Raw genomic sequence first — 13,451 nt, 5'->3', positions numbered from 1 at the left:
CCACTTCTGCGCATGTGCGCGGTGCCACAAAATGCTTCTGCGCATGCGCGAGCAGCAAACCCACTTCTGGGTTTGCTGCGGCCGTAACCCGAAGATTCAATAGCTTAGAGGTTACGCAACACGAGGCACGACTGTACTCCTTTGCTTCTTGGTTTTCTGACAAAGTGTGGTCAAGTTCATGGCAGGACCAAACAGAAGGCTGGCAAGTGCTTATGTGCGAACAGTGATAAGTTACCACTCTCTGTCTTCATGCAGTGTGTGTGGACCAGGGCAATTCAGAAGAAAGCTCCCATTCTCTGTCTCTTACCTATTCTTGTCTGAAAAAGGAGCAAAACACCATCTATTGGGAGATTTCACGTGCTATCAAATAAAGTAATACCTGGATATATTACTCAACAGATGGATGACACTTCTCCTGTTCCAGTATTACTTTTAATACATGGAAGGCTCTCATTTGATTGCAGCAGTGACAGGAAGGGTGTTTAACCCTTTCCCCACAGGCTGTTTCCCTGATGCCAAATTCTATCCCTGCTTTCCCACTTGAGTTGGACGGGGGTGCGGGGGGAGCTGCCATGTCGGCACAGGCTTTTGCACTGCTGGGTGAAAAACAGCTTAGACACAAGGAAAGCAGTATTTTCCATTTTTAATTTTTCAACGATGTAAGCAATTTCCTAGTTCCAAAGGAAACCACCTTCCAGGTCATAGTCACCCCATGACATTTTCAGCTCCCAACTGCCCAGTCTCTTTCCTGCCCCTCACAGCACCTTGCCACAACATTGCCAAATCCACTCACCATCGCTACTTTGCTGCAGGACCATAATTATATCTGCTTTCTCCAGGGCCAGCTCATCATTCTCTCGGGCTTTGTATGACCTCACACACTGAACTTGAAGTTTATCTAAGAGAGCTTGGAAAGAAAGAATATAGTGATTATCAGTTACCAGGTGTGTTGTTGTTGTTAACCATTCAAATGTGTTGGGTTGTTCTTTTTCAAAACAAGCAAGCAAAGAAACCTAAAATGTACTTGAAAAAAATAAAATACTGAATCGTCAGTATAGCTTGGGCATCTCTTTTTTATTTTGAATAAAACTTTCTGTACCATTCCTGGTTCTTCAATTTTGAGATTTGTGTGTTCAATGTAAACTGAGTCTCAGCTTAGTTTAACTGCATATCCAGTAAGAATTCTCATCCTTGATTGAAGGAAAGCACACATTTCTGGTTTTAGTTCTTCATATGTAAAGTAATGTGATGGGCATAATGAAAAAGAGTCAACCACCCATCTCTTACTACACTCCTGAAAAAAAACCCACCCCACCCTCCCACAATATAGAAGGGTCTGGTGACTTCTGTTTCAGTGTACAGTGGTACCTCTGGTTAAGTACCGGGTACTTAATTCGTTCCGGAGGTCCGTTCTTAACCTGAAACTTTTCTTAACCTGAAGCACCACTTTAGCTAATGGGGCCTCCTGCTGCTGCCGCGCCGCCGGAGCACGATTTCTGTTCTCATCCTGAACCAAGTTCTTAACCTGAAGCACTATTTCTGGGTTAGCGGACTCTGTAACCTGAAGTGCATTTAACCTGAAATGTATGTTACCTGAGGTACCATTGTATCTGAAGAAGTGTGCATGCACATGGAAGCTTATACCAAGAACATACTTAGTTGGTCTTTAAGGTGCTACTGGACATTTATATATATTTCATGCTGCTGCAGTGTTAATAAAGAACCTGCAGCAGTAATAAGTGCCCAGGATCAGTGTGTACTGTATTTTACTTAACAAATTTATATACCATTTGACATGGTATATCCAAGTGGCAGGCAGTACAAAAAGCACAATAAAATATTAAACAATGAAAACACAGTGTAAAATTAACCATGAATAGATATAAGAGTTGGAGTCACACTTCTGGAAACGCCCAAGAAAACAGAAATGTTTGAGCAAGCATCTGATTGTTGCTGCTGTCGGTATTAACTTGCTATTGTATATACGTAATACCCGTATTATGTGAGCTAGCCCTTTGCAGTCTATGTCTTGAGCAATCTTACCAGGGTCATCTAAAAGGTCAGGTTCAGCTTGCTGGGGCATAAGCGCAGAAATCCACCTCAGCTTCTCACTCCTGGGGCAGGGGGGAGAAAAGTGAAAAGTACTGAGGAGAGAGGCATTTCAGGTTGTACGTGGCAGTTGCTGGTGAAATGTCAAGATGTGTAGTAGTATACTTTGCTCCCTTTACTTGTGGCACACTATGAGTCATGCTCATAGCTCACTAACTAACTAACTAACTAACTAACTAACTAACTAACTAACTAAATAATGGCTTTTAAGGAAGCCACTGTTCTTGGCAGAGCCAGCTCAATATGCTTTGGCACCTGAGGTGAACCACAAAATGGTGCCCCCTGCTATGTAAGAATATCTAGGGCCCTGCGGGACTTGACATCTGCAAGACAGAGCTGTTCCACCAGGCCTTTGGCCAAGGCACAGTCTGCCCCCCTCTCTCCTTTTGTAATCCTCATAGAGCTCTAGCCCAATGGTTGCCATTAATTTGATTCTGAACTGATTTTAGAATGAATTGATTTTAGAATGCATTTCAATTAATTGATTGTGATTTTATGTAAACTGTGTTACTTTTACTGTTGTTAGGTGCTCTGAGCCTGGCTTCGGCTGGGGTGGGCGGGATATAAATAAAATACTATTATTATTATTATTATTATTATTATTATTATTATTATTATTATCATCATCATCTACATGTCAGGGACTAGCTGGATTCTGATGAGTGGGCAGCACCGGAAGAAGGGTTGGAGAATGACTTGGAAGAAGGGATCAGTAGTGGGGCAGGAGAGCTGAAAATAATGCCACATATTTCACATCTGGTAACGAATGAGCACCTCAGGTTTCAGATAGTATGTGGGTAAAAAAGGTAAAGGTAAAGGGACCCCTGACCATTAGGTCCAGTCCTGACCGACTCTGGGGTTGCACGCTCATCTCGCTTTACTGGCCGAGGAAGCCGGCGTACAGTTTCCGGATCATGTGGCCAGCATGACTAAGCTGCTTCAGGGCGAACCGGAGCAGCGCACGGAAACACCATTTACCTTCCCGCTGGAGTGGTACCTATTTATCTACTTGCACTTTGACGTGCTTTTGAACTGCTAGGTTGGCAGGAGCAGGGACCGAGCAACGGGAGCTCACCCCGTCACGGGGATTCGAACTGCCGACCTTCTGATCGGAAAGTCCTAGGCTCTGTGGGTATGTGGGTAGACGAGTCTAAAAAGCCTGGTGTCAGCCACTGAACTTAATGGACCTAACATTCATTAATTTCAGTGTGTCAGCTCTGGGTGATATTCAACTATCAGTTGGAGTGTTTAAACTATGCCTCTGCCTATGCTAAATCTGTAAATGAATGCAGATATTACATAATGCTGGATCATACCCTTTTTACCATTCTTTTGAGCTTCTTTTGAGGAGAGGGAGAATATAAATGCAACAATAAGTAAGTTGCGCAAAAGGCAAAAAGAAGCTGGTAATTCCAGCAGGAGGTAGCAAACAAGGTCAACCCTCAGCTGGATGCAGAACTGAGCTTGCAAGCCCTCCCCTTCAGACTTTGCAGGTTTCTCACCTTGCTACAATCCTGCTGGTAAGACTGTTAATACGCGGAATAAAACTGATATACTTCATGTAATAAAAGAAAGATAGTTCTGTGTTGCTTTTAGTAAGTACGTGGTTGCACAATGCATCATCTCATTCTTATCGCTCTGAAAGTTAAACTAAGGAATGTGTGGTGCTGGGAGTTCTCCAATGCAAAAACATTTGGCTTTTGCTTACTGTGTTTCTGTACGGAAGAGGAACTCCACTTTTTTCCCCTGATTGTTCTGCAGCAGGAAGAGGCGGAAAAGGTTTTTGCTTGAGCCGTGCAGTTTCATTTCACACTTCTCTCCACGCACATTCGAGGAAGCAGCAAAATCAAATACGATAAAGCGCCCATTCCTGCAGGGGACAGAGAAAGAAAAGAAAAAGGGGGCATTTTGAAAGCTTGGTTTTAATGAATAAGAAAGAAGACTCCTTGCCATTGCTGGCATAAGGGTATTTTGCGCCCTAGCAAATTATGAGTGGTTGCCCCCTGCTCTTCACACATAACACAACAATACATTTTAGTGATGCAAGATGGAAAAATGCATACCTTCCCTAAATTAACATAAAGTCCCATTTTGAAAAATTGTGCCACCTGAATGCAGAACCATCTAAAATTATGCCAAGCTACTATAACATAACCTCTTTCATCCATTTCTCCTGCTGCAATCATGTGAATTTTTTTTAAATTAATCTGAAATTGTATAAATGAAAAGAAGACTGAGTGTCAAGTAAGTATTTTTGTGGGGGGAGAATTTAACAAAAACTTTCTTATGCTGAATATTTATACATATTTGGACTTGTAAAAGTGGGGGTGGGGACTAAGAATATGATAATGTTTATTTACCGGTATGTGTTACTAAAAGGAAAGGGAATTGAAAGGAAAGGAATTGACCCACTTTATTTGCATAACTAGGATGTTAGGATTGGTGAGGGATAAATGTTGAGTGAAAGATGGAGTAATGGAACCCCAACACTTACTCTCTGGGCCGAGACAGGAGCAGGTAGTCATTAAAGAGGTGCAGGTAGATTGGCCGGGTGGTCAGTTTCCACTTCAAGCTCAAGTTGTACTCCAGCGCTGTGAGTTCCCCACGTTTTACCAGCCGCCGTGACTGCGAGATGAGTGGGAAAATCTGCAAGTGCAAGAATAATTGCTCTAGGTGAGGCCCAAAGGTCTCATTATAACTCCAGTGCTTCAAGACACAAGTTTTGAGAGCTGCTCTCTTCTCCCTGCACAGAGGTAGAGAAGATTTCTTATCCCATCTCCAGTGCTAGAGGGCAATGGCTAGTGGAAGGAAAGGTGAGTGGTGTCAAAATGCCATTTTCCGGATTGTTCTGTGAGCCTGTAGAATATTCCACTGAAAAGGAGTTGCATATGGGATGGATGATGAAAGAATACCACTCTAGGGATGAAACAAAATAAAAAAATTCCTTCCAATAGCACCTTAGAGACCAACTAATTATTTTATTCATATGAGCTTTCGTGTGCATGCACACTTCTTTAGATACACTGAAACAGAAGTCACCAGTGAGAGGATGGGGAGGGGTATTACTCAGAAGGGTGGTGGGCATGGGTAATCAGCTGATAGGTGTGGTAAACCAGTTGACGACTGTTAATGACTGCAATTGGTCTTACTGGGAAAAGCAAAGGGTGAGATGGCCAAAAATAGCTTTATCATGTATAATGAGATAAGAATCCAATGTCTCTATTCAGACCAGGTCTCTCCATGGTTTAAAGTTTGGTAATAAGTTGTAATTCAGCAACTTCTCTTTCCAGTCTATTTCTGAAATTCTTTCGTAATATTACAACTACTTTGAGATCTTGTATAGAATGTCCTGGGAGATGGGATGGTCAGTTTGGAAAGGTCAGCTCTAGGGATGGTCAGCTTTGGAAAGGCAGAAGCCAGACTTGGTCGTAATGAGCTGTGAGGTGCACTCTCCTGTCCTCTGAATGTGGTTTTCAGTTTGTTATGTGAGAAAGCAAGATTGCTTGGAAGCTATTGGGGGGTGGGTTCTCAACAGGCAGCCAAGCTCTCCTGAAAGACCTTCCCACCCACAATTGCTTTCCCCAGCAACTGGCAGGTGTGTGTGAGTTCTGGGTGTGCTCCTTGTCTCCAAGGAGTAGCAATGAGGCTCAAGGGGCATCAGCACCCTGCATTAACAGAGTTGCGTGTGTGGCCTAGAATACTTTCCAGGGGGTGGGGTGGCAGAAAAGCAAGGGCTTCCTGGTAGACAGATCAATGTGGGGAGGTTTCTCTGAAGCTGGAAAGTTGATAAATTTACTATTCTAGCCTACACATTGGAAGGTGGATGTGGCCAGTAGATGGGTCACACATCGCTCTGCACACAGACCGCCCAGCTGTTGCCTGATGGCATGAAGGATACTGTACTTAGCCCAATACCATCACAGTGAGGGCAACCTTGCCTATAAGACTGCATTGGGGAATCTGTGGTCCCTCCGCTTCTGCTAGCATAGCCAATGGTTAGGGGGCTGTATGCCCAACATCAGAAAGGACACAGGTTCTCCTGTCCCTTCTGCAAGATAGGGATAAGCTGAAGGCCTCTTGGTGACCAGGGCTCTGGTCATAGAATCACAGAGTTGGAAGGTACCCTGAGCATCATCTAGCCCAACCCCCTTCAAAGCAGAAATTGTACCCATAGGGGGATCAAACCTGTGACCTTGGCATCACCAGCACTATGCAGGGCTATCTATGCATGAATAAAGCAGGTGGTTGCAGTACAGTGTCAGACGGGGGAAGCTGTAACCCCCTGAATGAATGTTTACCTTGCATTCAAACTCCATATTTTTACTCAAGTAGATTAGCTCCTCGGTGCTCCTCATACGCTGGACATTTTCATTGCAATCTTTGATGAGCTGTGGAAAGGAAAATGCTATTAGAGTGGGGAAGTGTTGGAAAAAATGGGAGGTGGGGTGGGTGTCCCCTTCTCAAAGCGGAAAGGGTGACAGAGTATGGTTTTGACAGGAGCAACTTTTTAGAAAAATGCAAGAATCTTCAATTGGCTAGACCAATTTTTTGGCTGTGTTAAGCTAATTTCAGATCCACTGTTTATATGTGTAAAGTACTCACGACCCTCTTTTTTCTCTAAATGATAAACCTCAATCACTTAGAAACCACTGGGGTACCTCATAGCTGTAGGGCAGGATGCATGGGGCTTGGGATGACCCAGTTCCACAAGGGGACACAGATGACTCGGTCCATCTGTGTGTGGCCTCAGTAATGACGAAAAGCAACAGTGCAGACAGAGACCGATCTTAAGGGAGAGGTTACATAGACAGCATGGTTCCTTTTGTGGGTAGGGCTTGGTGTTGAGGGAACTGGTTACAGTCGTACCTCCTTTTGCGTCCGGGATCCGTTCCGGAGCCCCAGACGCACGACGAAAGGGACGCTCGACAAAACGCTGCTCTGCACATGCGTGAAGTACGATTTAGCACTTCTGCGAGTGCGCAAGTGGCAAACCTGGAAGTAACCCGTTCCGGTACTTCCGGGTTTGCCGTGGACGTTCAACAAAATGGACCCTAAATGGGGCAGACGCAAAAGGACTGTACTTTGGATCAACCACTTCTTCAGGAAAAGGCTCACCAGCTAGATTTCTTTAGCGTTCAAGATATGCATCTGGGTCTTATTACCCATGCTGGAAGTTACATCCCTTTGGGTCTAAACGTTCCCAGGCACCATCTATTTAGAGGGGAATACTCAAACATTTGTGGTTAATTATAGAACATATAGGGACGTGGGTGGCGCTGTGGTCTAAACCACTGAGCCTAGGGCTTGCCGATCGGAAGGTCAGCAGTTCGAATCCCCGCGATGGGGTGAGCTCCCGTTGCTCGGTCCCTGCTCCTGCCCACCTAGAAGTTTGAAAGCATGTCAAGTGCAAGTAGATAAATAGGTACCGCTCTGGCGGGAAGGTAAACGGCATTTCCGTGCGCTGCTCTGGTTCACCAGAAGCGGCTTAGTCATGCTGGCCACATGACCCGGAAGCTGTGCGCTGGCTCCCTCAGCCAATAAAGCAAGATGAGCGCCACAACCCCAGAGTCGGTCACGACTGGACCTAATGGTCAGGGTCCCTTTACCTTTATAGAACATATAACTTCAGAATATTCTACTGCTAGCTGTGTATTGGCCAGAGTGCTGGACTTAAACTGAGGAGACCCAGGTTCAAATCAACCCTCACCCCAGAATCTCACTAGATGGCATTGGCTCAGTAAAAACACAGCTGATTCACACAGTGAATGGATACATTGTGCATCCAAACCACAGTGTTGGGGTACATGCATGCATTACTGCACATCATTGTAACTAACTTGGAGCCGCTTCCAAACCATTATTTGTTGCATGTTTTTAATTAATAGGGGAAGAGAAGTCGCTCGGGTATCTAAGGAATTCATATCTCATGTGTCTCAGAAAACAACAGCATGGGTACCTCAGCTTCTAGCTACTGGGAATTTGTGGCCTGGAAGAGTTGAGAAAACTTTCGAACCATTTGTGTGAGGCAGCCAGAAGTGGTGAGAGAGCTGAAGAATGGGTTTCAACACCCTTTACCTTCTCAAGTGCATCATATGCTTGAGTGGCCTGCACCTCTTCATCGGCACCGGGCCGAGTTCTCTTCAGTATGTTCTGCAGGAGGGAAGCAAAGGGTTTTTGGTAAGAGATTAAATACTTAGCTAAGGGATGTGGGTGGCACTGTGGGTTAAACCACAGAGCCTAGGACTTGCCGATCAGAAGGTCGGCGGTTCGAATCCCCGCAATGGAGTGAGCTCCCGTTGCTCGGTCCCTGCTCCTGCCAACCTAGCAGTTCGAAAGCACGTCAAAGTGCTTCCGGCGGGAAGGTAAATGGCATTTCCATGCGCTGCTCTGGTTTGCCAGAAACGGCTTAGTCATGCTGGCCACATGACTCGGAAGCTGTACGCCAGCTCCCTCGGCTCATAAAGCGAGATGAGTGCTGCAACCCCAGAGTCGGGTTCCTTTACCTTTACCTTTACCTAAATACTTGGCTAATTTATGGATTTTTTTTCAGGCAGTGTTAAATTAAAGGCGATCCCTCTGGTCAGCAGCTAGTTTTTATAGGGGACAATTTTGAGAGAAGGTGCTGGTCAGTCCCTCAACTTCCATCCTTTAGAGAGATTTGCCAGAAAGTTCTGTTGCCACAGATGCTATGCGCTACACACCATGTTTAATTCTAGGCTGATAACAGAGAACTAAGGGAAGGCGGCAGGACCTTTCAGGGGTTCCAGTTTTTAAACTTATTTGAGAAACAAGTTTTTCAAATTCCCTTTGAAGTTGTGCTTCCATGGACTAAGTTTCAGCACTCCTCCTAAAACTTCCCAGAGTCCAAAAGAAATGGGTATAAATCAGGCATAGGCAAACTTGGCCCTCCAGATGTTTTTGGCCTACAACTCTCATATTCCCTAGCAAGCAGGACCAGTGGTCAGGGATGATGGGAATTGTAGTCCCAAAATATCTGGAGGGCCGAGATTGCCTATGCCTGGTATAAATATTGGAATTAAGCCATGCTCCTGGGGAAGAGGTGAGTGCGTAATGGTTGAGCACAGGTTTTGAAAATATAGGAGGTTAAATTCCTGCCACTTCCACCAAAACAATTTCAAACAGAAGCTCCTGGGAAACACCTTTTGGACTGAGTCACACTTCTACATGGCAAAGCTCCGGTTTGCTGCCATTGCACACATGTAAATGTCAAATATCTTTGCAATAAAGAAGTGGGAACCAATTTCTTTCCTGCTGCTTACATTTTTATTGCCAGGAAAACTGTCGGTTTAATTATGAGGCTGGCCAGCCCAAGGAAAGGCGAGTCCTGTGTCGCCAACACTTTTACCTGGAGAAGGAGTTTAAGTCTTGTGATGCGCTGGAACGGGAGGATGAGGAAGGATTTGAGAGAGAGGCGCTGGCAAACAGGATCGCTTTCTAGTCTCTCCAAAACCTGTTGGAAGGCAGGGACATCATTCCTGCCAGAGAGAAGACACGGCAGATTAGATTGACTCCCAACTAGAGAAGCTGAGGCTGCTGAAAAGGCCAGAGACCATCTTCGCAGTAAGTCCTGGAAGACTTGCTCCCTGCCTTGTGGGCCTTTTCCACCTGGACTGGGAGGCTGAACAGAATCTTGGGCTGGGGTGGTGTTGGGAGGGATATTAATCTTTTGTATCTTTATTCTTAGATCTTATGTGTGTGAGGCCTTTTTAGATCTCTTATTTATTTAGGTACCACCCTTCATTGCAAGATCTCAGGGCGGTTCAAAAGAAAGATCTTGGTTTCATGGCTGATTATTTGTTCTTATTTGCTTTTATTGTTTTACTACTTCCTACTATTTTTATCCACTTTATGTAAGCCTCTCTGGCTGGCTGAAGAACAGTGTGAAAATGTCCCAAATAAAGAAAGAAAAATAAAACAAAATGCTGACTATTATGCATCAACCTCTTTGGGGCTTTCATTCTATTTAAATTGCGCTAGAATGACAAACCTAGACAGCATCTTAAAAAGCAGAGACATCACCTTGCCAACAAAGGTCTGTATAGTAAAAGCTCTGGTTTTCCCAGTAGTGATGTATGGAAGTGAGAGCTGGACCATCAAGAAGGCTGATCGCCGAAGAACTGATGCTTTTGAATTATGGTGCTGGAGGAGACTCTTGAGAGTCCCATGGACTGCAAGAAGATCAAACCTATCCATTCTCAAGGAAATCAGCCCTGAGTGCTCACTGGAAGGATAGATCCTGAAGCTGAGGCTCCAGTACTTTGGCCACCTCATGAGAAGAGAAGACTCCCTGGAAAAGACCCTGATGTTGGGAAAGATGGAGGACACAAGGAGAAGGGGACGACAGAGGACGAGATGGTTGGACAGTGTTCTCGAAGCTACCAGCATGAGTTTGACCAAACTGCGGGAGGCAGTGGAAGACAGGAGTGCCTGGCGTGCTCTGGTCCATGGGGTCACGAAGAGTCAGACATGACTAAACGACTAAACAACAACAAAGTGCTGTTATCTATATGTTACCATGGACTTGAATTCTGGGAGATGCATCTTAGTTGATTGCCATTCCTCTGATAATACCATGGAATCTCTTTGGAAGGGCCAGGATCCATTGGCCAAATGCAGCAAACATCATTTCCCCTGGAATTTGCCTCTTTATAGGCAAATTTATCTATAAAATCTATATGAGATTGGAATGGCACAGCACTTCCTCTAACCTGGAACCTGAACTAAATCATGTACCAGCATCTGTTTTGGGTACCTTAAACACTTATGAACTGAATCAGGTGTGGCCTGTTGAAATAGGGCTCTTCTGCATGCTGTTAACTACTGCTGTGATGCTTTTTATACTGCCACAAAAAGCACTATTGTTATATAAAAGGCAGTTTGCTTGACAACCTGACAACAGTTTGTTAAGTGTCCTGGAAACTGTAGCTCTGTGAAGGGGACAGCTACAGTTCCCAGGATTCTTTGGGGACGCGGGTGGTGCTGTGGGTTAAACCACAAAGCCAAGGACTTGCCGATTAGAAGGTCGGCGGTTCGAATCCCCGCGACGGGGTGAGCTCCTGTTGCTCAGTCCCAGCTCCTGCCCACCTAGCAGTTCGAAAGCACATCAAAGTGCAAGTAGATAAATAGGTACCACTCCGGTGGGAAGGTAAACGGCATTCTGGTTCACCAGAAGCGGCTTAGTCATGCTGCCCACATGACCCGGAAGCTGTATGCCGGCTCCCTCGGCCAATAAAGCGAGATGAGCGCCACAACCCCAGAGTCGGCCATGACTGGACCTAATGGTCAGGGGTCCCTTTACCCTTTACCTTTATGTGCTTTGAATGTGTGTTAGATGTGCTTTAAATGTGTGGTGTGGATCTCTCCTAACTGTCCACCTCTAGAGCTGGTTTTGTTCCAGTTTAACTGTCCTGGGTTCCCCTGCAGAACCCTGAGCAGTGTCTGCTAGAGAGCCTTATCACTCCACCCCTTTTCAGAGCGATAGTTCCCAAGAGAGGAGACAACTTGTCTGTGGTGTAGATATGCCACAAAGGACATTTTGTGGAGTGTTACGAAGAGGATAAAAATATAGGAAAGGGGGGCATCTTTGGGTTTCTTACAGTAGTCGCCGAAAGGTCTGCTCCTGGTACGTCTGGTTTGTCACATACGGCAGGTAAACCCTCCGGAATTCCGGCGCATGTCTCAGAGCCACGTCGCACACATTGAAGGTGAACATGTTCTCCTCAAGCTTCTCCTCCAGGTCAAATAGGAAGCTGCAGGAACCACCCCCCCCAGAAGAAAATAATGAGACATGGTGACCAGAATTACAGCACTTCCCCCAACTTTTTAACCTTTCTCCTTCTCTAGAAAAATAACTATCTCTATGTCCAAGCTGTAGGGAAATTCTCACTCATTGTGTGGCAGGAGTGAGCCTGCAGTAAATCACCCGAGCAAGTTGGAGTTAACTCTTTATTAGCAGCAACAGGATCTGCACAGGAGTGTGAGGCCTAATGAGCACCGCAACTCATTTCTGACAGGTCTTTCCCCCATGAAGCAGTTGCTGAGGCTGAAAGCTGCCCCACAGCTGCCTAAGTCCCCTCATTGCCAGGGTTTCCCCCCAGCAATCTGAGACTGTGCCTGCATGACTGTCTTTGCTCCTCTCACTTCATACCTCTTCTGGTTCTGGGAGACCAGGGAGAAGGAGTGCTTGTTGCAGCTTGCTTGGGTGATTATATAAAGATTTAGGGCTTATCCACACTTCAACTTTACGGTCTGCAAATAAAAACATCCTAAAGATCCCAGGCCACAGAGAAGTTAGGCTGGCCTCAACTAGAGCCAGGGCTTTTTCGGCTGTGGCTCCGATCTGGTGGAACGCTCCGATCTGGTGGAACGCTCCTAGTCACAAGAGACTAGGGCCCTGCGGGACTTGACATCTTTCCGCAGGGCCTGCAAGGCAGAGCTGTTCCACCAGGCCTTTGGTCAGGGCGCAGCCTGACCCCCTCCTCTGGCAACCTGCACAGAATTTTGCTTGACGGTTGCCATTAATTTGATCTTAATTTGATTTTAATTAATTTTACAATGAATGTTTTTAGAATGTTGGATTATTTTGATTGTTGTTAGCCGCCCTGAGCCCAGCTTCGGCTGGGGAGGGCGGGATATAAATAAAATTTATTATTATTATTATTAACTTATCTTGATGCTTTACCCCAGGGAAAACTATTCTTTAGTGTTCAATTGGATTGATGTTTGCTCTGATTTAGCACCAAAAAGCAGGCTTTCCCTGGAAAAGGAGCAGGGCAAGGGGAAAACTGCTCAGATCCGTGTTTTCTAGACAGGGGAAAAGTGGAAGCACAGACAAACCCTTCAGTCATTTCTATTCTATTCATCTGCTGAACAGCATTCTAGGCAAATGTGCAACTACATAAAAAAATTAAAACACAATGTTAAACAATGATGCAACATTAAATACTAGCAAAACTTTTAGTTGTGTTGTTGTTGTTTTTTACAGGAAGTATTTCCTAAGTCACGGCTAATTATTTGTATGTGATAATAGAAATATCAGCCTGAATGTGTGCATAGAAGGCAGGCTTGAGGAATTCATGGACTAATGTGTGGATTGCAGTATAGCTATCCTGGGCATTTTGTACTTCTCTAGCTTTACTGTTATCAGCTCAGAAGGTATTAAACACGTGCATTTTATGATAAAATGGGCATCGAAATATTTTTAGAAATGCATATTTCATGACAAAATATACACCAGTAATTTGGAATGCTGGCTCTGTTGAAAGCAGACAGACAGGCACCTCCAATTCTAGTATTTTGCTGCCTGCTGAAAATGTTTGTTT

At 45.0% G+C, this 13,451-nt stretch overlaps 1 protein-coding gene across 2 annotated transcripts in view; it reads right to left on the bottom strand.

The window, feature by feature from the left end:
* Window positions 1–13,451, bottom strand: part of LOC310844568 (uncharacterized protein) — a 63,661-nt gene that overhangs the window by 1,466 nt on the left and 48,744 nt on the right. For both annotated transcript variants that reach the window (XM_083738712.1, XM_083738711.1), the window contains exons 7-14: window positions 11,727–11,879; window positions 9,476–9,605; window positions 8,185–8,259; window positions 6,408–6,497; window positions 4,604–4,755; window positions 3,818–3,979; window positions 2,044–2,114; window positions 794–907 (exon numbers count right to left, since the gene is read on the bottom strand). In XM_083738712.1, the coding sequence (XP_083594838.1) occupies window positions 794–907; window positions 2,044–2,114; window positions 3,818–3,979; window positions 4,604–4,755; window positions 6,408–6,497; window positions 8,185–8,259; window positions 9,476–9,605; window positions 11,727–11,879 (947 nt within the window). The remainder of the gene's footprint in view (window positions 1–793; window positions 908–2,043; window positions 2,115–3,817; window positions 3,980–4,603; window positions 4,756–6,407; window positions 6,498–8,184; window positions 8,260–9,475; window positions 9,606–11,726; window positions 11,880–13,451) is intronic.

This window comes from Podarcis gaigeae (genome assembly GCF_964106915.1).
Source record: "Podarcis gaigeae genome assembly, chromosome: 5".
Taxonomy (NCBI): domain Eukaryota; kingdom Metazoa; phylum Chordata; class Lepidosauria; order Squamata; family Lacertidae; genus Podarcis; species Podarcis gaigeae.
This window is presented reverse-complemented; position numbering and strand designations above follow the sequence as displayed.